General features: G+C 40.7%; 2 protein-coding genes across 5 annotated transcripts; one reads left to right on the top strand and one right to left on the bottom strand.

Moving 5' to 3' along the window:
- Positions 1-631: 631 nt before the first annotated feature.
- On the bottom strand, positions 632-9,776 carry zbtb33 (zinc finger and BTB domain containing 33). Of its 3 annotated transcripts, XM_037780156.1 has the most exons (3): positions 9,518-9,776; positions 8,087-8,168; positions 632-4,010 (listed from the first exon to the last, which is right to left on the bottom strand). In XM_037780156.1, exons 1-3 carry the CDS (start codon positions 9,521-9,523, stop codon positions 2,122-2,124), a joined length of 1,977 nt encoding a protein of 658 aa, XP_037636084.1. In that variant the 5' UTR covers positions 9,524-9,776; the 3' UTR covers positions 632-2,121. The 3 variants fall into 3 exon arrangements, with proteins under 3 accessions (XP_037636084.1, XP_037636083.1, XP_037636085.1); XM_037780155.1 differs by lacking the exons at positions 8,087-8,168; positions 9,518-9,776 and adding an exon at positions 6,677-7,164; XM_037780157.1 differs by lacking the exons at positions 8,087-8,168; positions 9,518-9,776 and adding an exon at positions 5,685-5,948.
- On the top strand, positions 7,217-16,801 carry LOC119494347 (NFKB activating protein). 2 transcript variants are annotated; one of them, XM_037780158.1, is made up of 9 exons: positions 7,217-7,420; positions 10,932-11,419; positions 14,547-14,627; positions 14,746-14,810; positions 14,900-14,992; positions 15,082-15,124; positions 15,213-15,413; positions 16,051-16,200; positions 16,341-16,801. In XM_037780158.1, the coding sequence occupies exons 1-9, from the start codon at positions 7,232-7,234 to the stop codon at positions 16,513-16,515; spliced, it is 1,485 nt and encodes a 494-aa protein (XP_037636086.1). In that variant the 5' UTR covers positions 7,217-7,231; the 3' UTR covers positions 16,516-16,801. The 2 variants fall into 2 exon arrangements, with proteins under 2 accessions (XP_037636086.1, XP_037636088.1); XM_037780160.1 differs by having other exon boundaries at positions 14,903-14,992.
- Positions 16,802-17,180: the final 379 nt, after the last annotated feature.

The raw sequence follows: 17,180 nt of genomic DNA on the forward strand, positions 1-17,180 counted from the left end.
CATGACCAAATACCTGAAAAACTACTTTTATGTTTAGTGCTAATTAGCAAATATTAGCATGTTAATATGCTAAATTAAGATGGTGAAAGTGGGAAACATTACACCTGCTAAACATCAGCGTGTTGGCATTTAGCTCAAAGCACCTCTGTCTTTAAAGGAACAGTGTGTAACATTTCAGGGGATTTATTATCAAAATTGGAATATTATATATAAATATATATATATATATATATATATATATATATATATTATGTTTTCATTAGTGTATAATCACCTGAAACCAAGAATCATGTTTTCGTAAGGTTAGAATGAGCCCTTCATATCTACAACTACAAGGAGGCGTTTATTTCAAGATGCTATGAAGATACACAGTAAGTACAATGGCAGATGTTTATATGCTGTTAGTGCAAGACAATTAAGTTAAAATAGTGAAATAATTTATTTACCAACAGGGAACACTCGTTGCTAACTGACAGAAAAGGGACATTTTGTACGCCAACAGAGCTGAGTATTTAATAACTATTTAATTTTGTCCAGCGCTATAAACCTAATGGATACATCTGAAACAGTAAAAAAAAGAAGTGGGATTAACACAAATATACTGTACATCACACACACACACACACCAATGTTAATTAAAAGCAAGTCCTGCATGAGTTTATTGAATGACATGAAGTAGAACAGATTCTCATGTTAGCACTACTTTTTTTTTTTTACTCATGCTGACCATCACTACATTTGGACACATTGAATTAAAACAAGAGAGAAAGTAAAAATATTACAAAGAAAATATCTTCTGCCTGATCCAACACTAAGTGCTATATGTACGGGCTGAAATAAACCTCAATTTATGTAAATCCTATCATCACATTTGTATGCAAAAATCTCTAGCCTACTCTGTATGTAGCCGGCAGATTTTGGCATTAAAATAACAATTTAGGAAACAACATGAAAAAAAGCGTAGAAAATAAAAATGTACAGGTGTATGAAAATAAAACGGTGTTTAATGGACAAAAAAACTTTTTCCAACCACTGAAAAATTAAATAACCATTGTATATCTTCCCTGACACAAACACCCACATGTGGGATCGCCAACAATCACAAGATGAAAAAATATATTTCAGATCATGATCATCATTCTCTTTTAAAGAATTAAGTTTAGTCTCAAATAGAACTCATTTAGAACAACGAACGATCCGTCCAGAAACTTCTTATTAAAATTTCCATTGATTCATGATTGATGCATCCGGTAATGATGGATTTAAAATTTGAGCAACCTTGCTTTATTTCTTTATAGGTCACATCATGTATTTTACACAAATCTGTTGAAACCATAAAATGCATTAATGTATCCTGTGAACAAAGAAGGTCAACTGTGGTTACACACAAAAACATCAATTGAGGTTTCACATAATTTTATGAAGAAGAGCTCAGTGGGCTGTAACTGAATTAGGCAACGTGGCCTAAAGGTTAAAAACTACTACTGAAACAAAAGACATTCAAATGTCTCATTTCAATGCTTTGTGTTTCAGATTAGCAGAAATCTTTTCAGCTGATATAGATATAACAGAGCGAAAAATTAAACATACATGATTTGCCTTTTTATTACAGCTTTAAGAGTTAGGTCTTACATTTCTGGGGCAGTTTGTGATTCTTGATGGAATTTTTATCATCCATATAAGCTCATTATTTTCTTTACTGCTTGTGAACCGCTTCACCACTAATGTGACTATCTTTTGTTCCAATGATACAAAAGATCAGGGCTATTACACAAGCAGAGTAACATGAGTAAAGGTATGGTCACATTACACTTCCATCCTGCAACTATTCGCTCCGTCTCCCTCTCACTTCGTCTGAAGACGGCACGACTGACAATCTCCAGCTGGCTCTGACATCACAGTTCAGCTCTGACATTATTCTAGCGTGCATCATCACCATGTTTAGTACAATATTACACCACAAATTCCGTTAAAAGGAGATGCTAATGTGACCGTACATTGAGCCGACACTATTGAGAATTACAGAAGAATATAGTTGACATGGAACCAAAGAGGAAAAAGGGTGTGGGGGGTGTGATTTGCACCTAAAAAAGGCACAGTAAATGGAGCAGCGAGTGTTGCTCAGTAGCTCTCTGGTATAACAAAGTCAAACTCTGTGGCTCCCTGTGGAGGACTGCTCATGGTCGAACCCGGTCGGGCGTGAGCATCAGGTGGCATGTGAGCATCGGGCTCGATGAAGATGTCGTCCCAGTTCAACATCCTGGTCTGGGTGGAGGAGTGGACCTCTTCGTCGACGGTGGTTATGTGATGCACGCTGCCATCCTCGGATATGACGGGGACCCCCAGCCCGTCGGTGCTCCACGAGTACGGCTTCATCTGCACCGTTCTACACGGCAGGAGTCGGTACAAGTTGTTGTCCGTCTCATCTTTCTCTTTCCTCCCGCTGGGATCCTGGTTGTGGGCTTGCTTGCAGTGGGTGGACAGTAACTGGTAGTTCAAGAACATTTGATTGCACATCAAGCACTGGTACCTCCTCTCTCCCGTGTGATGGATTTCATGTTTAGTTCTGTACTCGGCCAGCGCAAAGACCTTGTTGCAGTAGCGACACGGGTACTTCTTTTCCCACGAGTGGGTGTTGAAGTGACGGCGGAGGCTCGTCAGACACACGTAGGGGCGCTTGCAGACGATGCATACAAAGAAAGTTTTCCCATCCATGATGAGCTCGTAGTGATCCTCAAGCTCTGTTTTGGTCTTCTTCTTGTTTGGGCCGGCCTTCGGTGACGTGGGTGCTTTATCCAGGGGTCTCAACGGGGTTGCCATTAATGATCTCTTCCCTTTGTTGGCTTTAGAGCCCCCTTCACCTGGATCTTCCTTCACTGGGACAATGTCGTAAGTATTTTCTCCAATATTGGCATACACTTTACAGCCTGATGAAATTGAATCAATCTCTGTGGCTGTATTGAGTGTCACTGTCTTTTTTGCCGCTATAGCTGATTTGGAAGTGTTAGTTTGATTTGCTGGACCTTCAGACACATCTACGAGCTGTATTTTGAAATCCCCTTTCTGAGAGGAAGCAGAGACTTGCTTCTTGTGGACTCCCATTATATCGCTGTTTTCAGAGGACTGGGAGGCACTCGAGGGCTCAGGGGTGAAACTGCTTGACCTGGCTGGCGTTGTGGGAGCACTTCCTGAGGAAACTCTGGCAGGGGAGGACGAGCTATTGGAGCTGCTGTCTGGACTGTGCAGAGGGCTGCTGTTGGGGATCTTAGGGGCTGGACAACTGATCCTGGGAGGCTTTGCAGCCACTGTTTTCAAGGAGGCTCTGGCTTTCTCTTTCTGTTTTGCAACTGCATGATTTGATTCTTCATTTTGCTTTGATTCTGCTTTTCCTGAATCACCTTTATCCAAATCAATTACCTCACCAGATTTACCTTTCTGACTGGCTGCTCTGGTTTGAGCATCTGTTTGCGAGACAAACATTACATCACTGTCCGAGTCGTCGTCGTCGTTACCTGCATGCTTGCTTGTCTGATTGAATTCCTCTGCAGATATTGAGAAAGACTCTGCGATGATGGGCATCACCTCTGCGGGCGTGTCACTTTTGCTCTCCGTCTCCTTTGACAAACCCGGCAGACCCTTCACTTGTGATAACGGTGACCCCAAGTTTGCAATGAACTTGACTCCCAGTATCTGCCCAGCATTGATGAGCTCCTCAAGGATGTCGGAGCGGACGCGGATGAGCTTGGAGCTGTAAATGTAATTGAGAATCTCCTCAAAGATTTCCGCTTTGATGAAGTTTAACTCGATCACTTGTCCAGCGACACTGAAGAGCTGGTGGAAGTATGTACTCGAGGCAGACAGGATTGTTTTGTGAGCTCTGAATTTCTTGTCCTGTATGATGATGGTGACGTCACAAAATAATCCATGATTTCGCTGCTCGTTCATCGACTTCAGCACAGCAGCTGAATACTGTGTGTCGGTTGCAGATATCAGCTTTAGACTTGGCATGGCTGTGGAGAGAAACAAAATCAAAAAGAACAAATGAGAATCACATTTCTGAATGCACAAGAAAAGTCAGTTAAGGTTTTGGCTCAAATTCAGCTTTTTGACATTTCCATATCCTGCTTTTCCAGTTCTAACAGTCAGTTATCTTTGACACCCACGCAGTCAATAAGTGAATTATCAAGAAGTTTTGTTAACAAACAACGTCTGACTTTGTTTTCCTTTCTTTTTGCAATACTGCCTGTTACACCCAGTTTCCAGTGTATTAGCTAGCTACAAGCCCTACACCCACGAGGGTCATAATGTTTTGTCTTTTGAGGAAATCGCCTCAGAGGTGTTGATTCATGATCATTTAGGCTGTAGTTTGAGATGCTGGCAGTAGCTCAGGCCATAGGGACTTGTCTTGGGAACCGAAGGGTCGCCGGTTCAAGTCCCTGCATGGACCAAGTGCTGAGTGTGAACTGGTCACTGGAGAGATGCCAGTTTGCCTCTTGGGCACTGCCGAGGTGTCTTGAGCAAGGCACCAAACACCCAACTGCTCGGTGCGCCTGTCAGAGGCAGCCCCCTCTAACACCTCTACATTAACGCAGGTATATAGGTCCTGTTTGTGTGTGTGTGTGTGTGTGTGTGTGTGTGTGTGTGTGCATGTGCATGTGCGTGTGTGTGTGTCCGTGTGTGTGTGTGCGTGTGTGTGTGTGTGTGTGTGTGCATGTGCATGTGTGTGTGTGTGTGTGTGTGTGCATGTGCATGTGTGTGTGTGTGTGTGTGTGCATGTGCATGTGTGTGTCCTGTAAATAACAGAGTGAAAAAATTGTATTTCCCCTCTGGGATTAATAAAGTGCCTTTCTTCTTCTTCTAGAAAATAGATAATAGAAGCTTTTGAGGCCAATATCGATATTTGAGAGTCTAGTGGACAAACTAAACTCACTGTGACACTATAATCTCATACTTTCTGCACTGAAATGTTTCATCAGTCATCATATAACCTTACACCCACTACAATATGCAAATATGCAATACGCTAATATTTGCCCTGCCCACTCCATTATGAATGAAGTGGACAAGATGTTGCAAAGCAAAATTAAATGTAATGATTATGAAGCTAAATCAAATCCGTTTAAACAACAAATGTAAGATAATATGAAGGTTTATGGATGTTGTTGTCTTAATATGATTGTTACCTATAAACTGTATGCTGTTTATGTGCAATTACAACAATCATTAGTAGAAATATATTTTAAAGTTCTATAAAAACGCCGTGTTTTAGTGTTTGATGCAAACAGAAAGTCAGAGTATGCATGTGAACATCATTGTTTTGCAGGAAATATCAGCCATCAAACCAATAACGTTAGCTTAGCTTCACGTTAGCTATAATTAAGATAGTTTAACAAAGTTGTAGCTGAAATATGAGTCTCGCATAACACTGAACAAGTGCTTAACTACGTTATGTAACTTCCACAGGGACATGTGCTACTTCACTGATCTATAATCGATGCCATCGATGTGTTTAAAGTCGTTGTTAGATGCTAACAAAGGCTAGCTCCTCTCTTCCTCTTTAATGGAGCAGCGCGGCCTACTAGCTAGCATCCTGTTAGCATGCTATGCTAGCTCCAAACACAACACCCTCAATGTGATGAGTGAAACCCTGCTGCTCTAAAACAGCTGCACATAAAGGGATTTACCTGCTGGTGTTTTCTGCCAAGACTATGCTGGAGCAATACAACCACCGACAGTAGCAGTGAGTTAGCTGCTAACGCTACAGACAGACAGACAATAGCTAACAACAGACAGACAGCAGCTAACAACAGACAGCTCTCTGCCAGCTGCTCCTCTCTGACCGAGCAGCCACCAGGAGTCGCCCTAGTGGAGCTTTTATTACTAATATCACACTATTTAAACTACATAGCATTACAGGATATATTACATATAACAGGTTTAATTCATATTAGCATTAAAAAACTATAATTAAATAGAGTCTGGAGGTTATTTTAGTAGTAAAGTGTTTACTTTCTGCACGCCGGGTTTAGCGTCGAGATAACTACCGGGTCATTCCCTTTCAAAATAAAAGCATAGAATGATATTAAATATTGTCAAGTTATTGTTTAAAGAGGTTCTTAATCTCAAATGGGACTAATCTGGTAAAATAAAGGTTAAATAAAAAAAAAAAGGCAAACTTTACAAAATTGCAGGGAATACATATATATATATACATATAAATATATATGTATATGTATATGTATATATACATATACATATACATATATATATATATATATATACATATATACACACACATATATATATACACATATATATACACACACATATATATATATATATATATATATATATACATACATATATATATACACATATATATATATATACACATATACATATATATACACATATATATGTATATATCTTGTTGCTAAATAATAATTAATGTGCTGCTAAAGACATGTAAATCCAGAGGACAGATGGTAATTTTGTAATGGGTTGTGTATGAATAATTGTGATGTGTGTTTTGTTTTGCCAGGTCTCCCTTTGAAAAGAGGTTCTTAATCTCAATGGGACTAACCTGGTTAAATAAAGGTTAAATAAATAAACAAACAAAAAAAAACATTTCCCATAAGCCCATGTAGTTCTCAGCCCACTCAAATCAGTATAATACCTGCTGTGGAGACGGGTTTAGGTTCAGGTTTAGGTTCAGGTTTAGGTTCTCCTCTCCTGCTAGAGTCTGCTGGAGTCCCCTCAGACTGGTTGAAGTCTTTATGCAGCTCATCAGAGATGCTCTTCCTGCTTCTTCCCTTGTATTGATCATACTTCCCCGCGTGTTTGGCTGTGTAATGCCGCTTCATGTTGAACATATTGAATAGTATTTTCTGTCTGCAGATGAGGCAGGTCGCGGTGGTGTTCAGATCAGTGAAGAAGAACTCCATCGCCAGAGCTTCTTCTACTTTCTTATTCACCGGTAACACCGGGTTTCTCTCCGTTTTAACGGTAGAAGAAGACATAATGTTGTTTTAATAACACACCGACTACTTTACAGAGAATAAGCCGGTGTTGTCGTGTAGCATCACAAACTAATGTGGCGGTTAAAAGTCCTCAGCTCCACGCTGTTTACAACTTCCGGTGTTGTGCAGAGGTTCTGCATGCAGCTCGCGGGAGCGCGCACAGAGTAACTTTAGGCGCGTTCCCGATCAACCGCACCTCCCTCTGGGAAGTCATGTGGGAGGTGGAGGAGATCAATAGGCAACTGCAGGAGGGGGTGATAAAAACCTACTGTAAGGACAGTTATCAGCAGCCTTCAAAGAAAATTATTCCGGCAGCAGCATTTTATTGGAGTAATCTTGTTAGTGATATTGACTGGAAGAAAGTTTGGTCCTTACCACAAAAGATCCTTCTAACAAATCAGGTAAAAGAGGTGTCATTGAAGTTGATCCACAGATTCTATCCAGTGAAACATTTCGTACAAAAGTTAAAGGGACTGTTTGTAACTTTTTACATGTATAAATCTACCGGGTCGGTTTCCCATGCGCGCTCGCGTGTGGCCGGAGTCTCTGCTCCTCTGCCTGCCTTCACTCACACACCGCGCTCGTACTCGCTCCACCTCACGTGCATGCGCGCTCACTACACACTGCAGGAGACTTCGTAGATCTGAGAATATCTAGTAAATGCACATTGGACGTTTGTGTAGAAATAACTGCTGCAGCTCCTCCAGACCAACAGAGGTTAACCGTGTCTTGTGAATTGACGGGGCTCCGCAGAGAGAAACGTTATCGTCTCCGACCGGGTGCCGGTGTCTCCCCTGTTCCCTCGGACCGCTGTTGGAGACGATAACGTTTCTCTTCCTGCTTCAGCCCCTGAGGCTGATTGTGGAAAGTCTATGGCAGATGCATGCTCGGCGCCAACTGATCACGAGTGGAGTAGCTCATCATATGGCTGCCCATAGAACTGTCCTACAGCCACCTCCTATAGGAGCATATACCAGCAAAGCTCTCTTTCAGACTCTGATTGTGTCCAGCTTCAGCCCATTCAGGATACATGTAACAGATAAAAAAAACCTGATATCATGACTCACCTTTGCTTCTCCTGTTATCCTGTCCAGCGGCAGGTTTTGCGCGAACTACCGTCTGGCACCCGAAGTCTCTGGTCGGTTCATGCTGAAATAGAACATAATTCTGTTTCACAATTCTAGTTCACCCATGTAATTATTTTTTTAAATAACCATGTTTATAGATGTTAAATGTGCAGTCGTGTTAAGCGACATTCTGACCCAACAACAATACACATAAACTGTGAAACAGGTCTAAATAAAGCCTCGCTTATACTTTAAGGAAGGACGGTGGCATGGACATGCTGAAGCTAACGTAGAATCGTGACAAGGAATCATTTGGATCTTTTATACCCTGTGTGGGATTCTCCTTGCGGCAAACCGACATTCTCAAAGCTCCTCAAAGTTTGCCATTTTCTCCTTTCATCCGTACCCACGTAGTTAGAAAAATTTGGACGTGCATGGACAGGCGAAAACCTGCTGCACGGAACCCTCACGAAGGGCCGTGTCTAATGTGTGATGTGACGTCACTTTGGCTGTTTGGACACTTGTCACCCTAAAGGCGCGGTGGGTGCTTCAAAAACGTCTTGGCAAAGCGCGTCGGGCAAAACATTATGGTGCACCTGTGGAGCGGGGCTGCGTGCACAACCAAACGATCAAATGTGATTAATTAACGGAAAATGTCTCTCAATGTCAAGGAAGAATCCTCAAACGATGCTGCGTCATCGAATCCTGCCAAAGGACTGTTCGAGTGTCAAGGATCCTTTGAATTCTACCAAGGACTGAGTCCTTCGTTCAGAGGATTTTTAAGGATGCATGTGTGTATCTTCCACGCTCCAAAACACCCACAATCCTATCCGCATGATGCATTTCCTGTCCCCAGATTTGGACACAAGGAAAATACGCTAGTAGACTTTAAGTTATTTTACTTCAAATCTGTTCCTGAACAAATTTGAGGCGAAAAATTGGCGATCCAGTTGCTGAATCTGAAGTCACATTAGATCTACAAGGCCTAATTTTAAAGATTGTTCAGGGACAGACTCGTTCAGCGAGCTGACCCAGTCATGTTAGCACAAGCTGACCGAGGGGAAAAACAATGTGTAGCGCTGGCATATTTTCACATCTAACTTTTTTTTTTTAATTGAAGGGTTTGAATTAACCAAAGCAGAGTCAAAGGTTGTTGGAACAGTGGACATTTTTTTTTTTTTTTCTGTCAAGTTTGAAGTTTGTTTTAAAATCAGTGAGGTAAAATTAATTAGTAGCTTTTATATTAATTCTATGTTAATAAATTATAATAATTGTCCAAATCCCTGTTGATTTTTATTTATTTTTAATAGACATGCATGTTTTGAATGTTTATATTATTTTGAGGAATGCAAAATCAATAGTCGTACTAGAATAATAGAGATTTTAATGTACTGAATTGTTCTAAATAAAGTAAAAATAAATAAATACCACCTCCATGTCTTCTGCACACTAGATGAAGTTTTAGGAAGTGTAAACTCCAGGAAGTGGTCTTCCCTAGCCTCCTAGCCTCTTAGCCTCTGTAGGACCCCACTAGGAAGGACCCTTCCTACCAAGGAAGTATCCTTGACTTGACCTTGACAGAAGCCTAACTGAAACTATCACGATATTAGGGTATGAAATCCTCTTTCTCTCACACATATTCTGCAGCTTTCTCAACAGCTAACCAGCCAGCTAGTCCTGCCACATCTACCGGCATCAGAATAAGGCCTGTTGAAGGAGGTTAGGTCACTGCTTTGAGCTCTTGCGTATGACGCATGCGCAGTCTAACTGGAGCGACAGATCAGATTTTACTGCGCATGTGCTGTACCCTATGATATGACGCGTAGATGACGCATGTTCTTATCTATTTTAATAGGCCTTGCATCAAAACAGGAAGTGAAGTAGTAAAGCGCCTCTTGCTTGATTTGATTAGCTGACTGGGACAATAAAAAAGTAACCCACTACCCCCATTGGACTACAGGTATTTTTGCTATTTGTTGTCCATTAATACCAACTGGAATATATATATATATATATATAATGTTCCAGTTGTGCAATTTTGTTAATAGTCTGTTTATTATCAATACTGCATATACTGCTCCTATTGTTATACTTCCTTCTGTTTAAATGGTTCATATTTTGTTACACTTTGTTTAGCTCTTTTTTACTGTGTTAGCTGATGCATCTTGTTTTTTGCCCTATCCCCTTTGCTGCTCTACACTGCAAATTTCCCCACTTCGGGACTAATAAAGGAATGTCTTATCTTATATATATATATATATATATATATATATATATATATATATATATATATATATATATATATATATATACATATTTATATACATATTTATATAAGATATAAGATTTCTTCTGCATCATATTATTTAGAAACTATAGTTTATAATGGTGGTAACTTTTTTTTTTCATTTTATTTTAATTCATTTTTTAATTACTGCCTTTGTTTTGTACCTACATTGTATATTTGTTGTGCTCCATTTCTTGAAAAAAAAAAATAATATCTTATCTTATATATATATATATAAGATAAGATATTATTTTTTTCACCACCATTATAAACTATAGTTTCTAAATAATATGATACAGAAGAAATTATATAAGTATTTGATTGTTGCCACATTTTTTCTGTATTTATTTATTTTGACAAACTACATTGTGTTATAAAGTTATAAAGTAGAAGCGGAACTGTGTTTATTAGTTACATGTTGAGGAAGAGTTTGGGAACGGACGTCTCGCCACTTCCTGTTATTAGACGCGTTGCCTGCGTACTGAAGATCACGTGATGGACGTGTGTTAGCTTCTCTTTAACAAACTACCGCTTCTTCATCTGTATCGTGTCCCGCAGTGTCGGTGGGAGTCTAAGCCGTCTTTAGTGATGCCTCAGTCGGGTGGGTCGAGCTCAGACGGCGGTGTGGAGCCCCGGAGTCCCGGTTCTCGGAACCGCAGACCTCGGACTCGCTCCCGGTCCCGGAGCCGCCACCGCAGCGGCAGCAGAGAGCGGAGTCTCTCTCCGTACAGCTTCGGGCCAAAACTCCCGAAGCCGCGGAACCGGGAGAAGGAGCACGAGGAGCGGGACCGCCGGTTCCGAGAGGCCAGAAACATCCGGAGGATCCGCATCGGAAGCCCCCAACGGGGCCGGTCCAGGTCCAGATCCAGGTCCAGAGAGCGACACAACACCAACACCACCAACACCAACACCAACAACACCAGTTACAACCACTGGAGCGAGCAGCGGGACGCCGGGAAACACGGAAACAGCTTCAAAGATGATTATTACTACGAGCAGCAGAGAGACGACGCTCAGAGGCAGAGACAGGAGGCCTTCATAGCCAGGTAAACATCACAGAGACAGGAGGCCTTTATAGCCAGGTAAACATCACTAAACACAGAGACAGGAGGCCTTTATAGCCAGGTAAACATCACTAAACACTACAGAGACAGGAGGCCTTCATAGCCAGGTAAACAACACTAAACACAGAGACAGGAGGCCTTTATAGCCAGGTAAACATCACTAAACACAGAGACAGGAGGCCTTCATAGCCAGGTAAACATCACTAAACAACACAGAGACAGGAGGCCTTCATAGCCAGGTAAACATCACTAAACAACACAGAGACAGGAGGCCTTCATAGCCAGGTAAACATCACTAAACACAGAGACAGGAGGCCTTCATAGCCAGGTAAACATCACTAAACAACACAGAGACAGGAGGCCTTCATAGCCAGGTAAACATCACTAAACACAGAGACAGGAGGCCTTCATAGCCAGGTAAACATCACTAAACAACACAGAGACAGGAGGCCTTCATAGCCAGGTAAACATCACTAAACAACACAGAGACAGGAGGCCTTCATAGCCAGGTAAACAACACAGAGACAGGAGGCCTTCATAGCCAGGTAAACATCACTAAACACTACAGAGACAGAGACAGGAGGCCTTCATAGCCAGGTAAACATCACTAAACACTACAGAGACAGAGACAGGAGGCCTTCATAGCCAGGTAAACAACACTAAACACTACAGAGACAGAGACAGGAGGCCTTCATAGCCAGGTAAACATCACTAAACAACACAGAGGCAGAGACAGGAGGCCTTCATAGCCAGGTAAACATCACTAAACACTACAGAGACAGGAGGCCTTCATAGCCAGGTAAACAACACAGAGACAGGAGGCCTTCATAGCCAGGTAAACATCACTAAACAACACAGAGACAGGAGGCCTTCATAGCCAGGTAAACAACACTAAACACTACAGAGACAGAGACAGGAGGCCTTCATAGCCAGGTAAACATCACTAAACAACACAGAGGCAGAGACAGGAGGCCTTCATAGCCAGGTAAACATCACTAAACACTACAGAGACAGGAGGCCTTCATAGCCAGGTAAACAACACTAAACAACACAGAGACAGGAGGCCTTCATAGCCAGGTAAACATCACTAAACAACACAGAGACAGGAGGCCTTCATAGCCAGGTAAACATCACTAAACACTACAGAGACAGGAGGCCTTCATAGCCAGGTAAACATCACTAAACACTACAGAGACAGGAGGCCTTCATAGCCAGGTAAACATCACTAAACACTACAGAGACAGGAGGCCTTCATAGCCAGGTAAACAACACTAAACACTACAGAGACAGAGACAGGAGGCCTTCATAGCCAGGTAAACATCACTAAACACTACAGAGACAGGAGGCCTTCATAGCCAGGTAAACAACACAGAGACAGGAGGCCTTCATAGCCAGGTAAACAACACAGAGACAGGAGGCCTTTATAGCCAGGTAAACATCACTAAACACAGAGACAGGAGGCCTTCATAGCCAGGTAAACATCACTAAACACTACAGAGACAGGAGGCCTTTATAGCCAGGTAAACATCACTAAACAACACAGAGACAGGAGGCCTTCATAGCCAGGTAAACAACACAGAGACAGGAGGCCTTCATAGCCAGGTAAACATCACTAAACACTACAGAGACAGGAGGCCTTTATAGCCAGGTAAACATCACTAAACAACACAGAGACAGGAGGCCTTTATAGCCAGGTAAACATCACTAAACACTACAGAGACAGGAGGCCTTCATAGCCAGGTAAACACTACAGAGACAGGAGGCCTTTATAGCCAGGTAAACATCACTAAACACTACAGAGACAGGAGGCCTTTATAGCCAGGTAAACATCACTAAACAACACAGAGACAGGAGGCCTTTATAGCCAGGTAAACATCACTAAACACTACAGAGACAGGAGGCCTTTATAGCCAGGTAAACATCACTAAACACTACAGAGACAGGAGGCCTTTATAGCCAGGTAAACATCACTAAACACTACAGAGACAGGAGGCCTTCATAGCCAGGTAAACATCACTAAACAACACAGAGACAGGAGGCCTTCATAGCCAGGTAAACATCACTAAACAACACAGAGACAGGAGGCCTTCATAGCCAGGTAAACATCACTAAACACTATAGAGACAGGAGGCCTTTATAGCCAGGTAAACATCACTAAACACTACAGAGACAGGAGGCCTTCATAGCCAGGTAAACATCACTAAACACTACAGAGACAGGAGGCCTTTATAGCCAGGTAAACATCAACATTTATCATCTATTAAACTACACAAAACACTAATATAATAACACAAAACACAGAGACAGGAGGCCTTTATAGCCAGGTAAACATCACAAAACACTAAGATTATACAGCTATTTATCATCTATTAAACAACACAAAACACCAAGATTAAAGAGGCCTTTATAGCCAGGTAAACTACAACAAAACACTACAGATAATCATCATCTATCAGCTTTTAAACAACACAAAACAACAAAGGTTATTATACAGGTAATGATCATTTATCATCTATTAAACAACACAAAACACCAAGATTAAAGAGGCTTTTATAGCCAGGTAAACTACAACAAAACACTACAGATAATCATCATTTATCATCTATTTAACAACACAAAACACCGACATTAAAGAAGCTTTTATTGCCAGGTAAATTACACAAAACACTAATATTATACAGCTAATGATCATTTATCAGCTATTAATCACCAAATTGAAGCAGCAGAGGTTGAGAAATCCTGACTTTTAGTCCATATAGTCTGGGTCAAGCTTCAAAAACTGGATCTGTTTTGGTTGTCTGAAAGTTATACAGTATTTTGATTTGGCACCCCAATAAACAAATCAATCAATTAAGAACTTGAGTGCAAAATTAACATGAAAATTTTCAGTGAAATTATAGAGAATAAATAAATAAATATAGGCCTAGCTTATATCGCGATAGAAACAATATAGATAAATGTATACGATGGACATTTTTATATCATTTTGATCATATATATATATCGTCATGTTGCCTAGCCTGAATAGTAATACATTTTATTTGTATAGTACCTTTCAAAACAGAATTTAAACAACCTGCTGTTTCATCTGTCCGTCTTTCTGTTCCAGGCGTCTGCAGGAGAGAGAGAGGATCGGTGAGTTAGGGTGCCCTGAAGTTTGGGGATATTCACCGAGAGTGAAAGAGCCAGAGTAAGTCAAGAATCTCTCCTCCAGAGCAACAGGTTGTTTTGTTTTATCCAGCACTGAACTATCAGAGGATGATGATGATTGTATGAAAGCATGAATTTATTTCTTTGTTCTCCGACAGCTCCGATGAATTCACACCAGTCGAAGAAGACGAGAAGAACAGCAGTTCAGAGTCGAGCTCAGGAGGTAACAGCAGCACACGCGGTGTTTGAACGCAAATAAATGATATTGTAGGTTTGTTTCAATTTACAAAGAATTCTGTACGTCATTGACAGCAGACAAGAAGAAGAAAAAGAAGAAGAAGAAATCCAAGAAAAAGAAGAACAAGAAACACTCCGAGGACAGCGAGCTGGGGTCAGATTCAGATGGTAAGACAATATTATAAATATCATAATTACATTCATTTAACAAAGTCTTTTTTTGTGAGTTTTATCATTGTTTTTTTTTAATCTTTCAGAGGAAGAAATAAAGAAGAAGAAAAAGAAAAAGAAGAGCAAGAAGTAAGTGTTAACATCTAGCAGCTATACGGCCAGCCTCATTCACAAAGAAAAGAGACATTTTGATCTAACATAATTTGTTTCCTAACAGGTCGAAGAAGTCCAAGAAGAAGAAGGCGAAGAAGACCCGCAAGGAGTCCAGCAACTCCAACAGTGAAGAGTCAGGGGAGGAGGAAGAGGAGGAGGAGGATCCCAACGGGGTGTTGTGGGTGGAGAAGACCTGCATGGACGAAAACGTGGTCGGCCCCGAAGCTCCGCTCACACACTTGTCGACGGACGACAGGCCTCTGGAGTGAGTCTATTATGTTACTAAAGCACTTTACATCATTGTGATTAGAATTTTCACAATAAAAGCACGGCAGAGAGTTTTCTGAGTTTTCCTCTATGAATATCTTTGAGTTGTGGACAAAACAAGACATTTGAGGACTTGGGACTTGGGCTTCTGGAAACAGTAACATTACTGGCAGTAGTATGAACAGGTCTATATTAGGGCTGCAACGAAGGATCATTTTCATTATCAATTCATCTGCAAATTATTTTCTAGTTTAATCGATTGATCGTTTGGTTTGTAAAATGTCAGAAAATAGTGAAAAATGTCAATCCCAGCTTCTCAAAGTCCACTGTGAAGACTTTAAATGTTTTGTTTTGTCAGTCCAAAACAGAGAAAAGCGGAAAAATCTCCATATTTGAGAGGTTGATAACGGCATTTTCTGCCATTTTTGCATGAAAAATTACTTTAACGATGAATCTATTATTAAAATAGTTGCTGATTATTTTTTATCGTTGCAGCTCTATTCTATACTCTAAGAGGAAGCAAACACTCTTTTTCAGAATCTATATTTACAGCATATATAATATTTTATTTTACAGTACTTTTTTTCTACATTTATGGCTCAAGTTTAATAAGTTGAATATTTCTCTTCTTCTAGTTTCGGTCATGCGCTGTTGCCAGGTGAAGGTGCTGCGATGGCAGAGTACGTGAAAGCAGGCAAACGTATCCCGAGGAGAGGTGAGATCGGTCTCACCAGCGACGAGATCGCAAACTTCGAGAAGTCCGGCTACGTGATGAGCGGCAGCAGGTTGGTGATGTTTAGAAGAAGCAGAACTATAAACTCTCAGCATGGCTGTGAAATAAATGTTGATGTTTCAAATGTCAGTATGAGAGCAGCGATCTTTATCATTACTGTGATACTGACGAGTTTTAAATGTGACCCTGCAGACATCGTCGTATGGAGGCCGTGCGTCTGAGAAAGGAAAACCAGATCTACAGCGCAGATGAAAAGCGAGCGCTGGCGTCCTTCAACCAGGAGGAGAGGAGGAAGAGAGAGAGCAAGATCCTGTCGAGCTTCAGGGAGATGGTCTACAGGAAAACCAAAGGCAAGGAGGAGAAGTGAACGTCACGTCTTTAGAGGGCACCTTTACTTTTTTTTTCTTGAGGTATTAATGTTTTATTTTTATTGGGAGGAAAACCTCATTCAGATTTAGTTGAATGTCCAGTGAGACGGGAGGATTTTAACTGTAAAGAAACGTGTGCAAGTGAGACTGTGGTATTATATTCTACATCCTGTTTACTCTGGAACTCGTCTTCCCTTTCGACTGTTCAACCTAAATTTTCTCTTGTAAATGTTTTGCAAATCATCCTGATCAGAACGGTAAATAAATTTTCATTATCGAGTTTCATATTTCTTTTCATTATTTTGGTTGCCCAAAGAGATAAACATTTCTAGTTGTTTTTATTTCATTTATTTAAAATGTATTTAACAAGAAAAAGCCTCATTTGAGATTTAGACATACAACAAATAACAGTTAGACAATAACATTTCAGGTCACAGCATGACTATACAAAAAATAAGACAATTTTATAGATTAAAAAGCCTCTACAGACTGATGTACCTTACCCAAAGACTCCTTTAATCTATTTTTAAAAACACAAAAAAGATAGATTGAAGGAGTTGGAGGAATATACATCAGCAAAGATTAATGAATGAAAAAATTAATATAATTAGTTTTGTCTAGCATAAATTTTAAATATTTTGTTAATCATTTCCAGACCTCAGAT

This window comes from Sebastes umbrosus, chromosome 9 (genome assembly GCF_015220745.1).
Source record: "Sebastes umbrosus isolate fSebUmb1 chromosome 9, fSebUmb1.pri, whole genome shotgun sequence".
Classification (NCBI taxonomy): Eukaryota; Metazoa; Chordata; class Actinopteri; order Perciformes; family Sebastidae; genus Sebastes; species Sebastes umbrosus.